We start from the raw sequence: 26,423 nt of genomic DNA, 5'->3' as shown, positions 1-26,423 counted from the left end.
CGGCGGTGTGTTTGCATGGCGGGGGCGCCTCCCACCAGCAGCGACACTTTTGCGTACTCTGAGGGGCCCTGTGCCAGTGACGTCGCCAACGAGTATGCCCCCCCACCTGATGAAGGAACCTGCACTTTCATCTGCACCTTCCTCTTTGTCCCTGTGTAAGGTGGTATAACATGCGGGAAGGGGAACCTTACTTTCAGCAGGGTCAGATTCTGGCTGTGTAGAGTACAAGGGGAATGTAGTGGTCTAGGTCAATGTACCAGCAGACTCATTTAGCAGTGGCTGGGCAATGGGCAGGATGAGGAGGAAACAGATATAGGGCCAAAGAATAAAGTAGGCTACATGCAGTTCAAAATTGGTAACAGGACTAAACAGGCGGCATTGCTTTGTTCAGTGGAGTAGCAAACCCAAGAGCAGCAGACACTGTTTCAAGGGCCTAACCACACTAGTAGGCCAAATGCAGTTTAATATCTGATAGTATAGGGCGAAAGCCAGAATGTGGAAGCTCAGCTTTGTTCAGTTGAGGACAACACCAGGGAGGGGCACACAGACAGACACCTTTAGTAGGCCGGAAAAGCCTATTGCATTTTTTAAAATGGTAATTTGGAGCAGAAGGTTGAAGCTCAGCTTTATTTAGTTTAGGGCAACACCAGGGAGGGGCAGAAGCCGTTAGTAGGCCCTAACCACCTTTTTTTTTTTTAAAACCACTTAATGAGAGCCGGAAGGTTGAAGCTCAGCTTTATTTAGTTGAGGACAACACCAGGCAGGGGCACACAGACAGACACCTTTAGTAGGCCGGAAAAGCCTATTGCATTTTTTAAAATGGTAATTTGGAGCAGAAGGTTGAAGCTCAGCTTTATTTAGTTGAGGGCAACACCAGGCAGGGGCACACAGACAGACACCTTTAGTAGGCCGGAAAAGCCTATTGCATTTTTTAAAATGGTAATTTGGAGCAGAAGGTTGAAGCTCAGCTTTATTTAGTTGAGGGCAACACCAGGCAGGGGCACACAGACAGACACCTTTAGTAGGCCGGAAAAGCCTATTGCATTTTTTAAAATGGTAATTTGGAGCAGAAGGTTGAAGCTCAGCTTTATTTAGTTGAGGGCAACACCAGGCAGGGGCACACAGACAGACACCTTTAGTAGGCCGGAAAAGCCTATTGCATTTTTTAAAATGGTAATTTGGAGCAGAAGGTTGAAGCTCAGCTTTATTTAGTTGAGGGCAACACCAGGGAGGGGCAGAAGCCGTTAGTAGGCCCTAACCACCATTTTTTTTTTTTAAAACCACTTAATGAGAGCCGGAAGGTTGAAGCTCAGCTTTATTTAGTTGAGGGCAACACCAGGGAGGGGCAGAAGCCGTTAGTAGGCCCTAACCAAAGTTGAAGGCCAAATGCAGTTTAATTTCTGATACTATAGGCCGAAAGCCAGAAGGTGGAAGCTCCGATTTAGACAGTGGAGGACAATTTGAATTAGGGACTGCAGACAGACTTAGTAGGCTGTCCCCTGTGGACCATGCATCCACCACATTAACCCATTGCGCCGTAATGGACACGTAATCTTCCGTGGCCATGCCTACAGGTCCATGCGTCTGTTGTCAGGTGCACCTTTGTACTCACAGATTGCCAGAGTGCATGGACAATGCGGTCTTCTACATGCTGGTGGAGGGTTGGGATGGCTTTTCTCGCAAAAGAAGTGTCGACTGGTTAGCTTGTAGCGTGGTACAGCGTAGTCCATCATGGCCTTATTAATAGTAAATAAAATATATAACTAGGCTCTATGAACTTTTAAATAGGTTCCAGGGGTACACGGGCAGCATTGGTGTGGTCAGTGGAGGAGTATTGCAAGTAGGGGCTGCAGACAGGCTATCAAAGGCCTAAAATAACAAACAGTAGGCAGTCATGGCAGTTTTACATCGGTTACATGGATACACAGGCAGGCACTCCAGGCAGCATTGTGGTCAGTGGAGGAGTATTGCAAGTAGGGGCCACAGACAGGCTATCAAAGGCCTAAAATAACAAACAATAGGCTCATTGCAGTTTTACAGCGGTTACATGGATAGACGGGCAGGCAGCTTGGTGGTGAGTGGAGGAGTATTTAAAGTAGGGACCGCAGACAGGCTATCAAAGGCCTAACATAACAAACAATAGGCTCATGGCAGTTTTACAGCGGTTACATGGATACACGGGCAGGCAGCTTGGTGGTCAGTGGAGGAGTATTTAAAGTAGGGACCGCAGACAGGCTTCAAAGGCCTAACATAAGAAAATGGGCTGGCTGTAGGCACTTTATAATTGGTTCCAGGGGTACACGGGCAGCAGTGGTCTGGTCAGTGGAGGACTAGTGGAAGGAGGGACCGCAGACAGGCTTCAAAGGCCTAAAATAACAAACAATAGGCTCATGGCAGTTTTACAGCGGTTACATGGATACACGGGCAGGCAGCTTGGTGGTCAGTGGAGGAGTATTTAAAGTAGGGACCGCAGACAGGCTTCAAAGGCCTAACATAAGAAAATGGGCTGGCTGTAGGCACTTTATAATTGGTTCCAGGGGTACACGGGCAGCAGTGGTCTGGTCAGTGGAGGACTAGTGGAAGGAGGGACCGCAGACAGGCTTCAAAGGCCTAAAATAACAAACAATAGGCTCATGGCAGTTTTACAGCGGTTACATGGATACACGGGCAGGCAGCTTGGTGGTCAGTGGAGGAGTATTTAAAGTAGGGACCGCAGACAGGCTTCAAAGGCCTAACATAAGAAAATGGGCTGGCTGTAGGCACTTTATAATTGGTTCCAGGGGTACACGGGCAGCAGTGGTCTGGTCAGTGGAGGACTAGTGGAAGGAGGGACCGCAGACAGGCTTCAAAGGCCTAACATAAAAAAATGGGCTGGCTGTAGGCACTTTATAATTGGTTCCAGGGGTACACGGGCAGCAGTGGTCTGGTCAGTGGAGGACTAGTGGAAGGAGGGACCGCAGACAGGCTTCAAAGGCCTAACATAAAAAAATGGGCTGGCTGTAGGCACTTTATAATTGGTTCCAGGGGTACACGGGCAGCAGTGGTCTGGCCAGTGGAGGACTAGTGGAAGGAGGGACCGCAGACAGGCTTCAAAGGCCTAAAATAACAAACAATAGGCTCATGGCAGTTTTACAGCGGTTACATGGATACACGGGCAGGCAGCTTGGTGGTCAGTGGAGGAGTATTTAAAGTAGGGACCGCAGACAGGCTTCAAAGGCCTAACATAAGAAAATGGGCTGGCTGTAGGCACTTTATAATTGGTTCCAGGGGTACACGGGCAGCAGTGGTCTGGTCAGTGGAGGACTAGTGGAAGGAGGGACCGCAGACAGGCTTCAAAGGCCTAAAATAACAAACAATAGGCTCATGGCAGTTTTACAGCGGTTACATGGATACACGGGCAGGCAGCTTGGTGGTCAGTGGAGGAGTATTTAAAGTAGGGACCGCAGACAGGCTTCAAAGGCCTAACATAAGAAAATGGGCTGGCTGTAGGCACTTTATAATTGGTTCCAGGGGTACACGGGCAGCAGTGGTCTGGTCAGTGGAGGACTAGTGGAAGGAGGGACCGCAGACAGGCTTCAAAGGCCTAAAATAACAAACAATAGGCTCATGGCAGTTTTACAGCGGTTACATGGATACACGGGCAGGCAGCTTGGTGGTGAGTGGAGGAGTATTTAAAGTAGGGACCGCAGACAGGCTTCAAAGGCCTAACATAAGAAAATGGGCTGGCTGTAGGCACTTTATAATTGGTTCCAGGGGTACACGGGCAGCAGTGGTCTGGTCAGTGGAGGACTACTGGAAGGAGGGACCGCAGACAGGCTTCAAAGGCCTAACATAAAAAAATGGGCTGGCTGTAGGCACTTTATAATTGGTTCCAGGGGTACACGGGCAGCAGTGGTCTGGTCAGTGGAGGACTAGTGGAAGGAGGGACCGCAGACAGGCTTCAAAGGCCTAACATAAAAAAATGGGCTGGCTGTAGGCACTTTATAATTGGTTCCAGGGGTACACGGGCAGCAGTGGTCTGGCCAGTGGAGGACTAGTGGAAGGAGGGACCGCAGACAGGCTTCAAAGGCCTAAAATAACAAACAATAGGCTCATGGCAGTTTTACAGCGGTTACATGGATACACGGGCAGGCAGCTTGGTGGTCAGTGGAGGAGTATTTAAAGTAGGGACCGCAGACAGGCTTCAAAGGCCTAACATAAGAAAATGGGCTGGCTGTAGGCACTTTATAATTGGTTCCAGGGGTACACGGGCAGCAGTGGTCTGGTCAGTGGAGGACTAGTGGAAGGAGGGACCGCAGACAGGCTTCAAAGGCCTAAAATAACAAACAATAGGCTCATGGCAGTTTTACAGCGGTTACATGGATACACGGGCAGGCAGCTTGGTGGTCAGTGGAGGAGTATTTAAAGTAGGGACCGCAGACAGGCTTCAAAGGCCTAACATAAGAAAATGGGCTGGCTGTAGGCACTTTATAATTGGTTCCAGGGGTACACGGGCAGCAGTGGTCTGGTCAGTGGAGGACTAGTGGAAGGAGGGACCGCAGACAGGCTTCAAAGGCCTAAAATAACAAACAATAGGCTCATGGCAGTTTTACAGCGGTTACATGGATACACGGGCAGCTTGGTGGTGAGTGGAGGAGTAGTGCAAGGAGTGTCTGTCCCAGTACTCCCAAAATATAAATAGATGTTAATGTCTCGCAAAACAACCAAAACAAAAAAAAAGGTGGCATACTTAGGTACAGGGGTGGGCTCATCTGCTGAGTTTCTGACATAGTAATTTGGCAGTAACTATTTAATGGTGCCAATATAGGACATAGACACAGACTACTTTAAGTTGCATCATAGATGTCTACAAATTTGTATTGTCAGTGCCAGACATTGAATGATGTCAGCGAATAGACTAAAGATTGGTGGAGCTGTGCGACATAATTTTGCATGTGGTAGAGCACATTTTGAGCTGGGGTAGGGGGGAACTCTCTAGAGGCCGGCGGGACCGCCCCAGGGCCCCTCATGTTACAACGGTGTGTCTGACGTTGGGTGTGCACCACCACCGCCAGAGACACTACATTGTACTATGAGGGACCCAGTAGCAATGCCGTCAACCAAAAGCGAGCACACCCACCTCTTCAGACAAACAGCAGTCTCACGGGTGCTTGCGCCAAGTCGCGATACCACGGCCCCGTGTGGGGAGTTTGGCCATTTAGGGAGGTGTAAACATGTCGTATGCTGTACAATCAGCTGCAGCAAATTAGACATTAGAAAAGTAATTCACAGGCAAGAGCCTTTCATAGGAAAGCTAGGTGTCGGCCGGGCAAGGTGGGGCAAAAGATTTCGAAATCCAGTTGTGGTTCATTTTAATGAATGTTAGATCGTCAACATTTTGGGTAGCCAGACGAGTCCTTTTTTCGGTTAATATTGAACCTGCAGCACTGAATACTCTTTCTGATAGGACACTTGCTGCCGGGCAAGCAAGCTCCTGCAATGCATATTCTGCCAATTCTGGCCAGGTGTCTAATTTGGAGGCCCAGTAATCAAATGGGAATGACGGTTGAGGGAGAACATCGATAAGGGATGAAAAATAGTTAGTAACCATACTGGACAAATGTTGTCTCCTGTCACTTTCAATTGATGCAGCAGTACCTGTCCTGTCTGCGGTCATAGCAAAATCACTCCACAACCTGGTCAGAAAACCCCTCTGTCCAACGCCACTTCTGATGTGTGCACCCCTAACACTCCTAGTCTGCTGCCCCCTGGAGCTCGTGTGAGAACGATCACGTGCGCTGTGTGCTGGGAATGCCTGAAGCAAACGGTCAACAAGAGTTGATTGTTTGGTTGCTAATATTAGTTCCAAGTTCTCATGTGGCATAATATTTTGCAATTTGCCTTTATAGCGTGGATCAAGGAGGCAGGCCAACCAGTAATCGTCATCGTTCATCATTTTCGTAATGCGTGTGTCCCTTTTTAGGATACGTAAGGCATAATCCGCCATGTGGGCCAAAGTTCCAGTTGTAAAATCTCCGGTTGTGATTGGTTGAGGGGCAGTTGCAGGCAAATCTACGTCACTTGTGTCCCTCAAAAAACCAGAACCCGGCCGTGACACGCAACCAATTTCCTGTGCCCCCGGGAAAGGTTCGGCATTAAAAATATACTCATCCCCATCATCCTCCTCGTCCTCCACCTCCTCTTCGCCCGCTACCTCGTCCTGTACACTGCCCTGACCAGACAATGGCTGACTGTCATCAAGGCTTTCCTCTTCCTCTGGTGCAGACGCCTGCTCCTTTATGTGCGTCAAACTTTGCATCAGCAGACGCATTAGGGGGATGCTCATGCTTATTACGGCGTTGTCTGCACTAACCAGCCGTGTGCATTCCTCAAAACACTGAAGGACTTGACACATGTCTTGTATCTTAGACCACTGCACACCTGACAACTCCATGTCTGCCATCCTACTGCCTGCCCGTGTATCCTCCCACAAATAAATAACAGCACGCCTCTGTTCGCACAGTCTCTGAAGCATGTGCAGTGTTGAGTTCCACCTTGTTGCAACGTCTATGATTAGGCGATGCTGGGGAAGGTTCAAAGACCGCTGATAGGTCTGCATACGGCTGGCGTGTACAGGCGAACGTCGGATATGTGAGCAAAGTGCACGCACTTTGAGGAGCAGGTCGGAGAACCCAGGATAAGTTTTCAATAAGCACTGCACCACCAGGTTTAAGGTGTGAGCCAGGCAAGGAATGTGTTTCAGTTGGGAAAGGGAGATGGCAGCCATGAAATTCCTTCCGTTATCACTCACTACCTTGCCTGCCTCAAGATCTACTGTGCCCAGCCACGACTGTGTTTCTTGTTGCAAGAACTCGGACAGAACTTCCGCGGTGTGTCTGTTGTCGCCCAAGCACTTCATAGCCAATACAGCCTGCTGACGCTTGGCAGTAGCTGGCCCATAATGGGACAACTGGTGTGCAACAGTGTCATCTGCCGATGGAGTGGTTGGCAGACTGCGTTCTGTGGAAGAGCTGTAGCTTCTGCAGGAGGACGAGGAGGAGGAGGAGGAGGGGGTGCGAACGCCTACAGCCAACTGTTTCCTAGACCGTGGGCTAGGCACAACTGTCCCTAAATTGATGTCGCCTGTGGACCCTGCATCCACCACATTCACCCAGTGTGCCGTGATGGACACATAACGTCCCTGGCCATGCCTACTGGTCCATGCATCTGTAGTCAGGTGCACCTTTGTACTCACAGATTGCCTGAGTGCATGGACGATGCGCTGTTTAACATGCTGGTGCAGGGCTGGGATGGCTTTTCTGGAAAAAAAGTGTCGACTGGGTAGCTCGTATCGTGGTTCAGCGTACTCCATCAGGGCTTTGAAAGCTTCGCTTTCAACTAACCGGTAGGGCATCATCTCTAACGAGATTAGTCTAGCTATGTGGGCGTTAAAACACTGTGTACGCGGATGCGAGGATAAGTACTTCCTTTTTCTAACCAGAGTCTCATGTAGGGTGAGCTGGACTGGAGAGCTGGAGATCGTGGAACTTTCGGGTGTGCCGGTGTACATGGCAGACTGAGAGACGGTTGGAGACGGTATTGTTTCCGCCGGTGCCCTAGATGCAATATTTCCTCCTACAAAACTGGTGATTCCCTGACCCTGACTGCTTTTGGCTGGCAAAGAAACCTGCACAGATACTGCCGGTGGTGCGGAAAATGGTGGCCTTACAGTGACGGAAGGGATGTTGCGTTGCTGACTAGCTTCATTGGCCGAGGGTGCTACAACCTTGAGGGACGTTTGGTAGTTAGTCCAGGCTTGAAAATGCATGGTGGTTAAGTGTCTATGCATGCAACTAGTATTTAGACTTTTCAGATTCTGACCTCTGCTTAAGCTAGTTGAACATTTTTGACAGATGACTTTGCGCTGATCAGTTGGATGTTGTTTAAAAAAATGCCAGACTGCACTCTTCCTAGACTCGGATCCCTTTTCAGGGATTGCAGACTGAGCTTTAACCGGATGGCAACGCTGTGCTCCAACAGGTTTTGGCTTTGACACGCGTTTTGGGCCAGATACGGGCCCGGCAGATGGAACCTGTTGCGATGTTGATGCCTGCTGCGGCCCCTCCTCCACCTCCGCTTCTGAACTACTGCCGCCTGCACCCTGTTCCCCCAATGGCTGCCAATCGGGGTCAATAACTGGGTCATCTATTACCTCCTCTTCGAGCTCGTGTGCAACTTCGTCTGTGTCACTGTGTCGGTCGGTGGTATAGCGTTCGTGGCGGGGCAACATAGTCTCATCAGGGTCTGATTGTGGATCTGTACCCTGAGAGGGCAATGTGGTGGTCTGAGTCAAAGGAGCAGCATAGTACTCTGGCTGTGGCTGTGCATCAGTGCACTCCATGTCAGAATATACTTGTAATGGGCATGGCCTGTTAAATGTTTCACTTTCTAAGCCAGGGACGGTATGTGTAAAGAGCTCCATGGAGTGACCCGTTGTGTCGCCTGCTGCATCCTTCTCTCTTGTTGTAGTTTTTGCTGAGGAGGACAAGGAAGCGACTTGTCCCTGACCGTGAACATCCACAAGCGACGCGCTGCTTTTACATTTACCAGTTTCGGAAGAGGAGGCAAAAGAGCTAGAGGCTGAGTCTGCAATGTAAGCCAAAACTTGCTGTTGCTGCTCCGCCTTTAAAAGCGGTTTTCCTACTCCCAGAAAAGAGAGCGTTCGAGGCCTTGTGTAGCCTGACGACGAAACTGGCTCCACAGCTCCAGACTTAGGTGGAATATTTTTATCCCCACGACCACCTGATGCTCCACTACCACTACCATCATTACCAGCTGACAATGAACGCCCACGACGACCTCTTGCACCAGACTTCCTCATTGTTTTAAAATCTTAACCAAAGTAACTTTATTTGTTGCTGTCAAACAACTTACACGGTGAGCTATAACTTCAGTATGATTTCAATATCCCTTAACAGGTTGGTGAGACCACAAGGAAAATCAGGCACAATGTTACACACTCTGTTTTCTGTGGCACAAAATCACAGAGATGACACACACGCAGGACTGTCACTCAAGCACTAATGTCAATATTAATCTCCCACCTAATTTATTTATTTTTTTTTCTCAGGGAGACTTTAGAAACCAAATAATATTAAAAAAAAAAAAAAAAAAAAAAAGGCTTTCTATGGCCCACAATTAGAGAGAGAGAGGTGGCACACCCAGGAGTCAAGACTGGCGCACAAGCTGAAAGGGCAATATTACTCTCCCACTGTTTTTTTATGTATTTTTTGTTTTTTAAGGGAGACTTTAGAAACCCAATAATATTTAAAAAAAAAAATAAATAGGCTTTCTATGGCCCACTGAATGAGAGGGAGAGAGGTGGCACACCCAGGAGTCAAGCCTGGCACACAAGCTGAAAGGGCAATATTACTCTCCCACTGTTTTTTTATGTATTTTTTGTTTTTTAAGGGAGACTTTAGAAACCCAATAATATTTAAAAAAATAAATAAATAGGCTTTCTATGGCCCACTGAATGAGAGGGAGAGAGGTGGCACACCCAGGAGTCAAGACTGGCACACAAGCTGAAAGGGCAATATTACTCTCCCACTGTTTTTTTTTTTTAGGTTTTTTTTTTTTTTTTCAGGGAGACTTTAGAAACCAAATAATATTAAAAAAAAAAAAAAAAAAAATAGGCTTTCTATAGCCCACTGAATGAGAGATAGCACACACAGCAGTGGCACACAAGCCCTGACTGAGGCCAATATTTTTCTCCCACTGATTGATGTAGTGTTTTTGTGTTGAGGTAGATTTTAGAACACAAATCAAGGAAAAAAAAAAAAAAATGCTTTCTATGGCCCACTGAATGAGAGAGAGGTGGCACACCCAGGAGTCAAGACTGGCACACAAGCTGAAAGGGCAATATTACTCTCCCACTGTTTTTTTATGTATTTTTTGTTTTTTAAGGGAGACTTTAGAAACCCAATAATATTTAAAAAAAAAAATAAATAGGCTTTCTATGGCCCACTGAATGAGAGGGAGAGAGGTGGCACACCCAGGAGTCAAGACTGGCACACAAGCTGAAAGGGCAATATTACTCTCCCACTGTTTTTTTATGTATTTTTTGTTTTTTAAGGGAGACTTTAGAAACCCAATAATATTTAAAAAAAAAAATAAATAGGCTTTCTATGGCCCACTGAATGAGAGGGAGAGAGGTGGCACACCCAGGAGTCAAGACTGGCACACAAGCTGAAAGGGCAGTATTACTCTCCCACTGTTTTTTTATGTATTTTTTGTTTTTTAAGGGAGACTTTAGAAACCCAATAATATTTAAAAAAAAAAATAAATAGGCTTTCTATGGCCCACTGAATGAGAGGGAGAGAGGTGGCACACCCAGGAGTCAAGCCTGGCACACAAGCTGAAAGGGCAATATTACTCTCCCACTGTTTTTTTAGGTTTTTTTTTTTTTTTCAGGGAGACTTTAGAAACCAAATAATATTAAAAAAAAAAAAATAAAAAATAGGCTTGCTATAGCCCACTGAATGAGAGATAGCACACACAGCAGTGGCACACAAGCCCTGACTGAGGCCAATATTTTTCTCCCACTGATTGATGTAGTGTTTTTGTGTTGAGGTAGAATTTAGAACACAAATCACGGAAAAAATAAATAGGCTTTCTATGGCCCACTCAGTGAGAGATGGCACACACAGGGATGGCACTGTAGCAGAAATGCCAATCTTAATCTCCCACAAAAAAAACAAAAAAAAAACAGGGACTGTCCTACAATTACTATCTCCCTGCAGTAATCTAAGCCAGGTATGGCAGGCAGCAATAGGAGTGGACTGATGCACAAATTAAATAAAAAGTGTGGACAAACAAAAAAGATAGCTGTGCAGAAAGGAAGGAACAAGAGGATATGTGCTTTGAAAAAAGCAGTTGGTTTCCACAGTGGCGTACACACAGCAATACAGCTATCACGGAGCCTTCTAGGGCAGCCCAATGAGCTACAGCGCTGAGGAAAAAAAAAAAAAATAGCTTCCACAGTCCCTGCACACCGAAGGTGGTGTTGGACAGTGGAAATCGCTACAGCACAAGCGGTTTGGTGGTTAGTGGACCCTGCCTAACGCTCTCCCTGCTTCTGACGAAGCGGCAGCAACCTGTCCCTAAGCTCAGATCAGCAGCAGTAAGATGGCGGTCGGCGGGAACGCCCCTTTATAGCCCCTGTGACGCCGCAGACAGCAAGCCAATCACTGCAATGCCCTTCTCTAAGATGGTGGGGACCAGGATCTATGTCATCACGCTGCCCACACTCTGCGTTCACCTTCATTGGCTGAGAAATGGCGCTTTTCGCGTCATTGAAACGCGACTTTGGCGCGAAAGTCGCGTACCGCATGGCCGACAAGCACAGGGGTCGGATCGGGTTTCATGAGACGCCGACTTAGCCAAAAGTCGGCGACTTTTGAAAATGATCGACCCGTTTCGCTCAACCCTACCTTTAATGTCTCCGCCACCTCCCCCAATACATCCTACATTATTCTTAGTTGTTTTCCTTCATTTAGAATTAACCTGCAAGGAAAGAAAGGGTTTATTTTAATTCCAATATTTTGGTCCCATTGACTTACATTGGTATCGGGTATCGGTATCGGCGATATCCGATATTTTTTGAATATCGGCCGATCCAATCCGATACCGATACTTCTGGATATCGGAAGGTATCGCTCAACACTAATGAGGAGCGATCTAGGGCAAGAGAGCTGGTGTTTGTTTACTATTTTTTCACTGCTTCTCTATTCCGCGATTGTTACGTTTTGGGGTGTGGAGAGACCTCAGAACATAATTACCGTATTTTCGAGGCAAATTTGATTTGGACTGAATCTTACTCGAATCTGCCAGAATTTTTGATATACTGAGATTCGCTCATCTCTGATTGATGCCTTTGGCGTTATGTGGCGGAAAGTGGACCACTAACTCCATGATAGAAAGGTAGAAATGGTCTTATCGCTCCTTCCTGTCAATGACAAGGTGTCACCCTGTGGAGGGAAGGTAGACTCCTAGTTCTCTTTGGTCATGGGTGTCATCCTGCCAGGAGGGAGCATTTTTTATTCTGTCGGTTTGTCATGTTTCTTTATCAGTCTGAAGGGAAAGATTGATGAAATGTAATATTCTACTTTGTGTCCTTTCCTTTTCTGTAACAGAATTTTATAGGAAAACTATCTCCAGGAATCAAAATTTCAGGCCATCTCTGGAGAAAGTAGACCCAAACATAAAGGTAAGATCATTTTTTTTGAGACTTCTCACCCCATAAAACATATGTTTGGGATTAGATGTAGCGCTACTCACCATGTATCCAGAACATCCACTCCAGGGCTACCACTAGGTGTCGCTTCAGCCTATTGTACTGATAATGCAGACAGTGATCTGTGATCAGTGCAGCTCAGAGACATTGCCTCCAGTCACAGCGCACCATGAGGTCAGGCATGGTATTGCATGCAAAACATGATGGACTGGAAAGATGAATAAGATAAAATATCACAAACTGCAAATTATGTTGACACTAAATGTATGTGTATCACGTAAATCTTCTAAGCAATCTTTTACCATTTGTCTTCTCTTATGCAGGTGGAAATTAAGAGACCAGAGACCCTTTATATGAGAAACGAGGTATATCACACCTATGATCTGTAACTACGCTGCATGGATTCGGTGGGACGCACCAGGGACTGCGATGAGAACCCCGGCTATCTCGTTAATGAGGAGATATTTTTTTTTATCAGGGGAAAAGTGGTCATGTCTTTGTGGCCATACTCTATGGAAATCTAATAGGACTTACTGAATCCTATAAATTATAGGGTGCAGCTTCTTATACAGCTCGGGTGGGCTACAAAGTAAACCTTACAGGTTCTATCTTCCCTTTCTTCAAGGACCAGAATGAAATCAATGATTCCAATAAATACCATACAATGTTCACCGCAGTTCTTCACACTATGGCTCAGTTTCAAATATTTCTTAGGGTCCAAAACTAGAAGTAAAAAACGGAAATCAGCAAAAGTCGACTTCTTCTAATCCCGATTGCTTCAAAATGGGTTTCTGGATGTAAAATGGAAATACAAATATTGTGTCTAACTGGCAGAAAGGATCACAGGATCTGTTTCCCTCTCGTGGATCCATGGTCACCAGGTCCAGTATTGTCCATTTCTGCCATTCTGGAAACCACGCTGCGCCAATAATTTCCATAACACAATATTGCATTGTTATTTTCTGTGTATAATTAATACTGTAAATAAATTATTGTTTTCCCCATTGTATTGTGTTAGTCAGCAGCCACCACTAGTGGGAGCTGAAGAGCATCCGGCATACAGACTTTGTTACTCCCCCCCGTTGTCTGCAGTGTCGGGCCCTCCATATTCCCCCTATCATGGCTGACTCACGATCTGAACATGATAATCCAGTGCGCTCAAGTTATGTTACCCTTATTGGACTTACAGACCTGCTCAGGCAGCTAGACTCTCCTGAGTATTCATGTAGTGGGCGAACACAACACTGCATCAAGCTTGAGAGACTCCTGACAAAAACCAGCTCTGCTTATTTTGTTGTGCATGCTACATCAAGATCCAGAGTTTTCTTGATGAATCCACCTCTGCTCCTCATATTGGGCTCTTCTATCATCCACTAACAAACTCAGTTCTGCTCCAAACACTGAGCTCTGCTATAGATTGAGATTTGCATGCCAAACCCGGATCTGCTGCTAAATCCAGATTGTGAGTCTGCTGAAAAACCCAGCTGTATTCTACATGCTGTACTCTGCTGCATCCAGAGAGACTCCTGACAAAACAAGCTCCAGGCCACCTTCCGGGTTCTGCTACAGTATTTCCATATTGTCAGTCTCTTCATCTCTGCTGAACATGCTGGACTCTACTACATCCTAGTCATGAGTCTCCCAGCCGATTTAATTTTGCTGTGCTCTGAATTGCTCTAAACAGCTAATCTTACCCCCATTGGGTCTCCTTTACTATTCTGCTTTGTGTGATGTTATTATAGAGTCATAGAATGTCAGAGTTGGAAGGGACCCCCAGGGTAGAGGTGTAACTAGAGTGATGGGCCCTGGTGCAAGATTTGGACCAAGCTCCCCCATCCTAAATAATATATATGCGCACTTCATTGTGGTATGTTTGTCCCTCATCCTGGCCCTTTCCTGGTATATATATCACACATCTTTATATATGTCCCCCGTTCTGTGACTGTTCTTTAATGTGTAGAAAAAACAAGCCATGATACTCACCAGGGGCGAACATAGTAGTCATTGGGCTCCAAAGCAGAAGTATAATGCATTTCCCATAGTCAACCATATAGTACAATGTCCTCCCCATAGTCCCCCAAATAGTACAATGTAGTCTGCATAGTCCTCCATATAGTACATTGCACAGCTCATAGTCCTCCATATAGTATATACATTCCCCATTGTCCTCTATATAGTATAATGCACTCCCCATAGTCCTCCATATAGTATAATACACCCCCATAGACCTCCATATAGTATAATGCACTCCCCATAGTCCTCCATAGAGTATAATGCAATTCCCAATAGTCCTCCATATAATATAATGCACTTCCCATAGACCTCCATATAGTATAATTCACTCCCCATAGTACTTCATATAGTATAATGCACTCCCCATAGTTCACCATATAGTATAATGCAGTCCGCAAGACCTCCATATAGCATAATGTACTTCCCATAGTCTTCCATATAGTATAGTGCACTCTGCATAGTCCTCCATGTAGTATAATGCACTCACCATAGTCCTCCATATAGTATACTGCACTCCCCATAGTCCTCCATATGGTATAATGCACCTCTATAGTACACCATGTAGTATAATGCACCCCATAGTCCACCATAAAATATAATGTACCTCATAGTGATCCATAAAGTATAATGCAACCCATAGTCATCTGTAAGGTATAATGCACTCCATAGTCATCCATAAAGTATAATGCACATCCATAGTCATCCTTAAAGTATAATTAATTACCTAGTCATCCATAAAGTATAATGCACTCCATAGTCATCCATATAGTAAGTACCCATATAGTATGGTATGTACCCAGTATGTACCAAGTAGTACCCATAGTCATCCATATAACACCCCCATAGTCATCCATAAAGTATAATGCACCCCATAGTCATCCATAAACTATAACGAACCCCATAGTCATCCATAAAGTATAGTGCACTCCATAGTCATCCATAAAGTATAACGCACCCCTATAGTCATCCATAAAGTATAATGCACCCCATAGTCATTCATATAGTATAATGCACCCCATAGTCATCCTTTAATGTATAATGCACCCCATAGTCATTAGTGGACTAATGGTCAACTCCTCCAGTTGCTGTCCATCTGTCCTCTGTTGTTGCAACCCGATAGCCATGCTGCATCAACGTCCTGTGTCCAAGCTGATGACCAATAGTGTGTCTAGACCAGGGGCTCCACAAATCCATCTCACCATGTGAGACATAACAGACTTACCATTGAACTCAACTGGAAATGTGTTGTGTGAGCTCCCCCTAGTGGTGGCTCCAAGCAGCTCAAATTCTTCTTAACTCTTGATTGAAGGGAAGCAGGGCACGCTATGTAAAAAAAGAAAAAAGAAGAATGGAAATATCCCATCTGCAGAAACTGTGTCTGTGGATGAAATGAAATGGACTCTACAGCTTTAAAATTTGCTGGTACAGAGAATATCCATAAACCAGTGTAGTGTGTCTAATGGTTGCATAGTCGATGGGAGGTATGTGTTGCAGAGATGGCTTGTCTCTGTGATGTAACCCGGATTATCTTCTTTAGTTCACGTAAGGTCTAAGAGGTTCTCTTGCCTCACCGGGTTACGGGTAGTTGTGAGAGATGGGTGGGTCTGGCTACCCACATCCCTAACCTCTGGGTGTGGTTACAGCCTACATAATGGAGGCTGTTGTTAGGCACATGGTCTGTATGTTGGGAGGAAGAAGGCCTCCTGTGTATGTTTGGCTCCAGACCGAGCCTGAATACTGGATGCTAATCCAGCCTTGGTGCCCACAGGTCTGGCGGACATTTGTATTTTGTTTGCCTGATCTGAAGGCTGTTTGTTTTCTGTTTGGCTTCCGGGTTTATGAAGCAATAAACCCACATGAACTTTTAATGGACCAAGCCTGCTGTCTTCCTCCTGTCACACCCAAGTGAGTACAACCCCTACACCAGGTAGAGGAGGAGACTTAAGGAGAAAGATTCTCATTAGAGAATAATACTGGATCTTTAAACTACAAACCTGATCCCCAGGGGAGTGAATATAAGACAAGATCTTACTCTACAACACATGTAGCGTGTTTCGCAGAGACATGCCAAATTGATTTTATCCCTCACAGCAAAATGAGATCCAAGATTGTCCAACAAATGCACATGCGACTTGTTGTTGGAGAGTAATTATGAACGGCTTTTTGCTTTCTTATACCTTGATTAAGGCTTAGCGCCAATCCACCTGCAAGGAAAGACGGTTTCAGGACAAAATTCTAATTTACGTCATATTTTCCCATAGGAACCTGCTGGTGAAATAATATGACTCAAAGAATATATTCACCATTCTAGATACACCAAACATGACCATCCACAGTTTGAGAATTTCTGTGGTTTCAGAAGGCAGAAAATCCTGACACTTAAAACAAAAGAAGTGATTATGTCTCCCGATCACAGATATATCTCCGGGTAGTTTAGAAATCAGATGATTATAAAGATGGCATTGACATTTCCATGGTGCACTCTGCTGTCCCTGGTCTGATTAGATGTCCAGTTTACATCAGAGGCAATTATTTTCATGTATTTATTAGCATCTTCTTGATAGTGAGGACACAAACTGAGAAGACATTTAGTCTTTCCAAGTTAGTCGGGTCCTTGCTAATCTAATGATCTTGAGATCCACAGTGATGCTGTGATTCTTTATTCACCTAATCCATGATAATATTGATGATCTATCACAAATTCACAATATCAGAACCAGAACTTCGTCCGACACACCACACTCCCACTGATAAGTGATTTTCTAGATCTTCAGTCCCAGGTTCTAGAGTACATAAAATTTAAGGCAAAAACTAATAGAAAGAGTCACAAAGGAGAAGCGATAGGCCGTACATCCCTATAGAGCCAGAGTGACCTTGTGACTAAACCATAGCTCCATATCTGAAGGATTCTGTAACTACTTCTTAGATCCTTGTAAATCCATGAAAACTACATATTAGTTCTCTAACCGTATTAATATTCCCTGCATGCCTTCTGTCTCTTTGAATTGTGCCCTTTGAAATTCTCGCTCTGTGTGTAATAAACTCTCCTTCATCCATGACTTCTTCCTTTCTAATTCTCTTAACCTCCTGGCTCTTACTGAAACCTGGATCCAGCTGTCAGACACCACCGCTGCTGCTGCTCTTTGATATGGTAGACTACACTTCTCTCATACCCCAAGATCAGATGATAGAGCTGGTGGAGGCGTTGGTCTGCTCCTATCACCCAAATGTACCTTTCAGGTTATCCCTCAAGTACCCTCACTTGTCTTCCCTTCTTTTGAGGTCCATGCTGTCAGACTCTACATCCCCTTCTCCTGCGAGTGGCGGTGGTGTATCGTCCTCCAGGTCCTTTCCATCAGTTCCTGGATCACTTTGCTACTTAGCTTCCACACTTTCTCTCCTGTGACATCCCCACCCTCATCATGGGTGATTTCAACATCCCCATTGCTTTTCCCCTCTACCCACCTGCTACCCACCTTTTTTCTCTAACCTCCTTTGGCCTCTTGCAGCATACTAACTCTCCAACGCATGAAGACAGAAACTCCCTCGACTTGGTCTTCTCTCGGCTTTGCTCAGTGAATGATTTCGCAAACTTCCCTCTCCCGCTCTCTGACCACAACCTTCTTTCATTCTTTATCAAGGACTGCCATCCCACTCAGGTCACCACTACTTTCCATACATATAGAAATATACAGGTGAGTAAAACCCAGAAACTTATGAAGAACATGCAGTCATCATTGGCCCCTATCTCCTCCCTCTCATATTCTGATTCTGCCCTGAAGCATTACAATGAAACCCTGCAAAGTGCCCAGGATGATGCTGCACCTCCTATACATAGAGCAACACGGCACAGATGGCGACTACCCTGGCACATGCTGCAAACATGTTTCCTACAGCGATGCTCCAGGTGTGCCGAACGTCTGTGGAGAAAATCCAATCTACTCGAAGATTTCATCCATTATAAGTTTATGCTTAAACCATACATCACTGCCCTTCACCTCTCCAAACAAACCTATTTCAACACCCTCGTCACCTCGCTATCCAAAAAGCTAAAACGTCTGTTTGACATGTTTCATTCCCTACTCAACCAAAGAGTCTAGGCCTCAACCACAGATCTCCGCTCTGACGATCTGGCCAATTATTTCAAAGATTTTTTTGACCATATCTGACAGGAAATTATCTCCCAATCCCCTCATACGATGCACTGTCCTCCCTCCCCCACTGCATCTAGCTCACTCTCTGACTTTGAACCAGTCACAAAAGAAGTGATCAGGTTCCTTGCATCTTCTCGCCTGAGCACTTGCACTAGTGACCTCATTCCGTCACATCTCCTCCGGTCCCTTTCCCCTGCTGTCACCCTCCACCTAAAAAAAATAATAAACCTCTCTCTCTCTTCTGGTATCTTTCCCTCCTCATTTAAGCATGCTATCATACATCCATTACTTAAAAAACCATCTCTCGACCAAAACTGTGCCGCTAACTATAGACCTGTCTCTAATCTTCCCTTCATCTCTAATCTCCTGGAACTCCTGGTTCACTCCCATCTTATCCGCTATCCCTCAGATAACTCTCTTCTCGACCCTCTACAATCTGGTTTCCGCTTTTTACACTCTACTGAAACTGCCCTCACTAAAGTCTCTAATTACCTACTAACAGCTAAATCTAATGGTCACTACTCCATGCTAATTCTCTTGGATCTCTCTGCAGCATTCAACACTGTAGATCATCATCTCCCTCTCACTATGCTCCGCTCCATCTACCTCAAGGACACCGTTCTCTCCTGGTTCTCCTCCTATCTCTCTGACCGCTCCTTCACTGTATGTTTTGCTGGTTCCTCCTCCTCTCATCTTCCCCTTACTGTTGGGGTTCCTCAAGGATCAGTCCTAGGCCCCCTCCTCTTCTCTTTGTATACCTCCCCTATTGGTCAATCAATTAGCAGATTTGGTTTCCAGTACCATCTCTATGCTGATGACACCCAATTATACACCTCTACTCCTGATATCACGTCTGCCTTTTTAGAAAATATTAGTGATTGTCTAATCGCTGTTTCTAACATCATGTCCCTCTATCTGAAACTGAACCTGTCAGGAACTGAACTTCTTGTGCTTCCTCCCTCTACTTTTGTGCCTATGACCGACATTGCCATTTCCATGTGTGGTTCCTCCATTACTCCCCAGTAACACGCCCGCTGTCTTGGGGTCATACTTGATTCAGAGCTTTCATTCTCCCCCCACATCGGATCACTGGCTCGCTCTTGTTATCTGCACCTCAAAAACTTTTCTATAATTCGCCCTTTTCTTACTTTCGACTCTACAAAAACTCTTACTGTTGCTCTTATTTATTCTCGTCTGGACTATTGTAACTCTCTACTAATCGGCCTCCCTCTTACCAAACTCTCCCCTCTCCAATCTGTCTTGAATGCTGCAGCCAGGATCATATTCCTCACTAGGGTTGAGCGAAACGGGTCGGCAATTTTCAAAAGTCGCCGACTTTTGGCAAAGTCGGGTTTCATGAAACCCGACCCGACCCCTGTGTGGGGTCGGCCATGAAGTCGGCGATCTTCTGAATCTGGAATCGGAATTCCGATACCGATTCCCGATATGTTTAAGATATCGGGAATTGGTATCGGAATTCAGATTTAAGTGTAAAATAAAGAATTAAAATAAAAAATATCGCTATACTTACCCTCTGACGGGCCCTGGTACTAACCGGGAACCTTCCTTCCTTAGAATCAGCCTTCCAGGACCCTACGGTGACGTCACGGTGACGTCGCGTCTTGTGATTGGTCGCGCGGTTGCCCATGTGACCGCTCGCGCGACCAATCACAAGCCGCGACGTCACCGTGACGTCACCGAAGGTCCTGGAAGGGCTGATTCTTAGGAAGGAAGGCTGCCGGAACGAAGCCGAGGGTGAGTATATTCCTATTAGGTATATACTCACCCTCGGACATGCCCTGCCGATGCCTCTACCCTGTGCCAGTCATTACACTGGTTACTAGTGTTGAGCATTCCGATACTGCAAATATCGGGTATCGGCCGATATTCGCTGTATCGGAATTCCGATACCGAGTTCCGATATTTTTGTGATATCAGAAATCGGAATCGGAAGTTCCCAGTGTATGGTTCCCAGGGTCTGGAGGAGAGGAGACTCTTCTTCAGGCCCTGGGATCCATATTCATGTAAAAAATAAAGAATAAAAATAAAAAATATGAATATACTCACCTCTCCGGCGGACCCTGGACCTTAGCGGTGTAACGGTGCAGCCTCCGTTCCTAAGAATGCAGTTAGTGTACAGGACCTGCGATGACGTCGCGGTCTTGTGATTGGTCGCGTGACCGCTCATGTGACCGCTCACGTGACCGCGACGTCATCGAAGGTCCTTCACTCACTGCATTCTTAGGAACGGAGGCCGCCGGTTACACCGCTAAGGTCCAGGGTCCGCCGGAGAGGTGAGTATATCCATATTTTTTATTTTTATTCTTTATTTTTTACATGAATATGGATCCCAGGGCCTGAAGGAGAGTTTGCTCTCCTTCAGACCCTGGGAACCATCCAGGATACCTTCCGATATTTGTGTCCCATTGACTTGTATTGGTATCGGGTATCGGTATCAGCGATATCCGATATTTTTTGGATATCGGCCGATCCAATCCGATACCGATACTTTCAAATATCGGACGGTATCGCTCAACACTACTGGTTACCCATCCACTCCAGAATTTTGTATAAACTTATTACCCTCATCCACAAAGCACTCCATGGCTCAGCGCCACCCTACATCTCCTCCCTTGTCTCAATCTACCACCCTACCCGTGCCCTCTGTTCTGCTAATGACCTGAGGTTAGCATCCTCAATAATCAGAACTTCCCACTCCCGTCTCCAAGACTTTTCATGTGCTTCACCATTTCTTTGGAATGCACTACCAAGGTGCATACGATTAATTACCAGTAATCACAGTTTTAAGCGAGGCCTAAAACCGCATTTGTTCAGACTGGAATACCGTCTCAATGCTTTAAACTAACTATCCATGTATTGCCCATTCAAAATTTCATCATGTTCTCACATGCTTTATGCATTTAATAGCCCTCTGTGTCTGTGTTGTTACATAATAATAATAATCTTTATTTTTTATAGAGCGCTAACATATTCCGCAGCGCTTTACAGACATTATCATCGCTGACCCCAATGGGGCTCACAATCTAAATTCCCTATCAGTATGTCTTTGGAATGTGGGAGGAAACCAGAGTGCCCGGAGAAAACCCAAGCAAACACTGAGAGAACATACAAACTCTTTGCAGATGTTTTACTTGGTGGGATTTGAACCCAGGACTTCAGCGCTGCAGTGCTAACCACCGAACCACCGTTCCGCCCTTACATATTCAGGCTCATAACCGGTTCTTACACTATGACTGGTCTGAACAACTAAGCAATTGTTACCATCCAACTCTCGTGACTCCCCTTTCCTCATAGATTGTAAGCTTGCGAGCAGGGTCCTCACTCCTCTTGGTATCTGTTTTGATCCATGAGTTTATTGTTATGCTGTAATGTCTATTGTCTGTACAAGTCCCCTTTAAAATGTAAAGTGCTGCGGAATATGTCGGCGCTATAGAAATAAAATTAATATTATTATTATATTAGGTAAATTACATGCAGATTTTACACTCCACTCACTTTTTCCTGCAGTAACAAAATTTACCACAAGGTAGGGACTCTGGTTTTCGGTGAGAAGCGTTCTTAGTAATTATGGCCTTGTGTTCGTTATTTGTGATTCAGTTTAATAACAAGAAGCAGATAAACCTGTGAATAACAAAGAAACAGAATACTGATGAGATGGTGCCTGGCTACTGACAAATATTGCCACTATATCTGAGTTGGAACTGATAAGATCCAACATGTTCAACAGTAACTGTCCACTCCTCATACAAAGTAAATTGCTCCTCTCAACCACGAGGAGAACGTCTAGAGCTGTACTTTTGGGGAGGCGTCTGTGACTAAAAACTTGTGTGAAGCACCTGTACTAGGGGGACATCTGCATTTTATGGGGCTTCTATGATGGACCTCCTTTAATCCACATCTATGGCTATAGTTTTATTGGTGGCACCTGGTGCGGGAGTCTTGTTGGGGTTATTCATAATCTTTGTGTGGTCATCTATGGTGGGACTATTTTGGTGCCATTTGTAAATAGACTCAAGTGAGGGCATCTGCAGTAGGATTATTTTAAGGGGAACCTTTTGTGGGACTGTTGTAGGGTTTATGGGCATGTGTAAATGGATTCTTGTGAGACTAAGTTGAGGGGTCATCTGTGGTGAGGCTCTTTTGGGAAGTAATCTGTATGGAGACTCTTTTGGGAGTGTCACCTGTGGTGCAACTCTTTTGAGGGGGTCATCAGTGGTGGGACTCTTTTGGAGGGAGAGTAATCTGGGATAGTAGTCTCTTTAGCTGATGATCTGTAAGTAGACACTTGTTGGGGGCATCTCTGTGGTACTCTTTTGAGGGGTCGTTTGCAGTGAAACTCTTTTGGCAGTGTCATGTGTGATGGAACTCTTTTGGCATCTATGGTGGTTGAACTCTTGGAGCTATGAGAAAATGTAGATTGATTCTTGGGGTGACATATGTGGTGAAGCTCCATGAGAGAAGCATCTGCAGTGAAGATCTTGGGACGATAACTTTGGCTAGAGATTTAAGGGGAGGCACATGAAGTAGATCTCTTTTGAGAATCATATATAAATAGTCTCTTATGGAGGCATCTTTGGCACCTGTAGTGGAGCTGTTGAAGAGGACATCTGTACTGGGCCTCTTGTAAGGGGAAAAGGAGTTTGTATATGGATTTTTATGGGGTCATTAATGGACGGTCTTTGTTGTGGGCTTATGTAAACAGATTTTTGTGCCTCTAAGGCTGGACCTTTGCAGAGTGCAACTGTAATGGGTCTTTTATAGTAAGGGAAGCATCTGTACATTGACTCTTGAGGAAGCATCTCTTGTATGGGAACCTATGAAAAACTACTTTGGGGGATCTGTAAATTGACTTTTGTGGGGACATCTGTGGTTGGACTTTTTTGGAGGACAACTGCAGTGGGATTCTTGTAAGGGGATAGGCTACTGTAAATGGACTCTTAAAGAATAACTGCCATTTTAATTTTTATTTCTTAAATCAATAGTACACATGAAAATAAGAAAATGATAATTATATCATATATTATAATATATCTTATCGGAGAAATTCTCCAACTAGACTGATCATTCAATCTTAATTTTCTAAATTCATGGGTAAAATCTGTCTATAGATTTTCTCATTACTGAGATAGGAAATGGCAGTTGATGCTCATAAAGTTCTATGGAGAACTGTTGACAGATGCCTCAGTAGGACTTGCAGCAGAATGTCAGTGCAGCGCCCCAGAGTCCTGGTCGTTGCAGTACTGATGCTCCGCCGCTAAGGGGGACTATGGTACGTCTGATGGCACTGAAGGAGTTCACCTGACCAGGTATCACAGACACCAATACACTTCACAGTCTGGCCTCCAGGGGGAGCTAAGGGTGCTATGTATTAGGCCACTCCTCACAATCTGGTAAAACTGGGGGTTGGATAGGAAGTTAGAGAGAAGCTGACTGGGTTGGAACCAGGCAACATCCTGTGGCAGAGGGTGTTGCAGGGGAAGATTCAGGGGGGTCCCTGTCAGGGGTGGGATCCTGACAGAGGCCTAGCGAACAGGAAAGAACGTTACGGGACCGCGCCTGCACTCCATCGCGGCGGTACCCCAAGAAAGGACAAGAAGCGAGGTTTATTGTGCTGAGTGAGAAACGAGATCAACGCAACAAGGAGAAACACCAGTAGGAGTCGTGCTGTAAGACAAGACAACATCCTACTGAGGCGCGTAGCCAGTGGCCGGAAGCGCCGAGGAAGTATTGAGCTCCAGGCCTTACTTCAAACCTACGGCAGGACAGTCAGTTATAGGCGGGCTGTCTCACTCAAATCACCTAAGAAGACATAGGGGGCAACAGTTGGAGAGGGGCGACACTAGGGTCCCGGAAGAGCTCCGAGCCTACCCATCATACGGGTGTGTCCTAGCCATATCATCTGGGGGATGAAGAAGAACATCAAAATCGAGTTGTGAGGGAACTTCAGAAACAGACACAACAGTTGTGAGGACTATCCCGTAAGCACAGCAGGGGAGGACCACAACACACAAGCGCTAGAAGGTAGGCACAGATTTCCACCTGCAAAGGGAACTCTGGAGGTGCCATCGGACTGGCCAGACTCCTGCAGACCGGTTAACCGTATTCCGGACTGAGGATCCTGAAGCCTTCAGTAAAGAGGTAAAGAGACTGCAACCTGTTGTCCTCGTTATTTACCGCGACCTGCACCGCACCATAGCCTTATCACCATCCACACCTTTCATTGGGCACCCCTCAGCAGGGTCACGGACCGGGTCTAGCCACCGTGACAACCCCAGAACAGAGACTCAGAGGCCCGGTAAGGGGTATCCCCTCTGCCCTGCGGCAGTGGGGGCGCTCCAACTTGGCGTCATGAACAGGATCTACTTAAGCCTGAAGAATCAGGTCATGTGTGCCTTGGAACTGTGATTTATTATACTTGGACTGTGACTTATTGCAAAGACTGTGCATTGCCACTTGCAAAAAAAAGTTCCCGCCAAAACCCGCCGCCTTTACAGCGCAGAGGAAGAAGAAGGGCGTGTCATGGGAGGAGATTACCAAAGCGGCGCCAAAAGTAGCGACCGCCCCCTCCGACTTCTGCTGCGAGATGACGACCTGCCCAGCAGCAGAGGAGAACCGCCCCCTGACTTGCAGCGGCAGGAACGAGGTGAAGAGGGAGCTCGACCTTGGAGAAATGGCGGAGCCAGGTGCATGCGTTGCCGCCGAATGCCGGACAGCGATGATGATCAGCAAGTGCCCGAGCGACGGCGAAGTGATCCTGGCTTACCCTCACCCGCCAGAGGCGGACCCGCATCCACCGCAGCTGAAGGATCTGAACTCCTTGGAGCCGCCGGCAGAGGAGCCGAGCCTACCTATCCTGACCACGGAGTCAGCAGGTGCGGAGCCATGGAGAGCGGAGCCACATCGAGAGGCCACCTTGGAGGAGTCGCGGTCCAGGCTGCAGCCGATTCCAGTGTCCTTGTCAACGGAACAGATCAACATCGGTGGAATCACATCAGGCGCAGGTATGTAAGGTGCCCCTACTCCCCCGACCGATCCTGCTCTCCTGACCGATCCCGCTCCCGCAACCGATCCTGCTCTCCTGACCGCTCCCGCTCCCACGACTGCTCCTCACCCCAGCAGACCGGTTAACCGTATTCCGGACTGAGGATCCTGAAGCCTTCAGTAAAGAGGTAAAGAGACTGCAACCTGGTGTCCTCGTTATTTACCGCGACCTGCACCGCACCATAGCCTTATCACCATCCACACCTTTCATTGGGCGCCCCTCAGCAGGGTCACGGACCGGGTCTAGCCACCGTGACAACCCCAGAACAGAGACTCAGAGGCCCGGTACCGGGTATCCCCTCGGCCCTGCGGCAGTGGGGGCGCTCCAACTGTGTCTGCCATCTCTGTCCCCGTAATGTAAAATTCTGTCATCACTGAACACAGAATTTCGCCATGAATTAAGGATGAATGATCAGTCCGAAAGAAGCAGATTTCTGTGATAAGATATGTTCCATAGTTTCTTATTTTCTTGTGTACTATTTATTTATGGAATATATATCTTAAAATCTAACTCTTTAAAGGGGAATCTGCACAAGGACTTTGAGAAAGTTTCTAGATGCTACCTGCAGTCCTATGTAACACCACAGATAGCAAACTGATCAATCTCAGAGTGATAGCTCTCCGAGTACAGAAAATGTAGTAGATGTCACCTGCAGTCCTATGTAACACCACAGACAATGTAGTGATAACTCTCTGAGTACAGATAATGTAGTAGATCTCTCTTGCAGTCCCATGTAACACCAAAGACAAGGTATAGTTACACTGAACCCCTCACCATCAGACTGATCAGTGTAACCCTTTGCTGACATCTCTTACGTTATGATTGTGACGTTTCTCTGCAGAATCTGATCATCCATAATTGCCGGATTCTAGATGAAAAGAAGATGAACAATGAAGATAACATTGTGTGCTTATGAGAT

General features: G+C 46.1%; 1 protein-coding gene across 1 annotated transcript in view; it reads left to right on the top strand.

The window, feature by feature from the left end:
- LOC143773276 (uncharacterized) overlaps positions 1 to 13,277 on the top strand; it is a 94,711-nt gene extending 81,434 nt beyond the window's left edge. The window contains exons 11-12 of the mRNA XM_077260762.1: positions 12,174 to 12,247; positions 12,598 to 13,277. Coding sequence (XP_077116877.1) covers positions 12,174 to 12,247; positions 12,598 to 12,663 — 140 coding nt within the window. The 3' untranslated portion in view covers positions 12,664 to 13,277. The remainder of the gene's footprint in view (positions 1 to 12,173; positions 12,248 to 12,597) is intronic.
- The last annotated feature ends 13,146 nt before the right edge of the window (positions 13,278 to 26,423 follow it).

Source organism: Ranitomeya variabilis, chromosome 5 (genome assembly GCF_051348905.1).
Source record: "Ranitomeya variabilis isolate aRanVar5 chromosome 5, aRanVar5.hap1, whole genome shotgun sequence".
NCBI classification, from domain to species: domain Eukaryota; kingdom Metazoa; phylum Chordata; class Amphibia; order Anura; family Dendrobatidae; genus Ranitomeya; species Ranitomeya variabilis.
The sequence above is the reverse complement of the archived record's forward strand: the minus strand, read 5'-3'. Positions and strand labels throughout refer to the sequence as shown.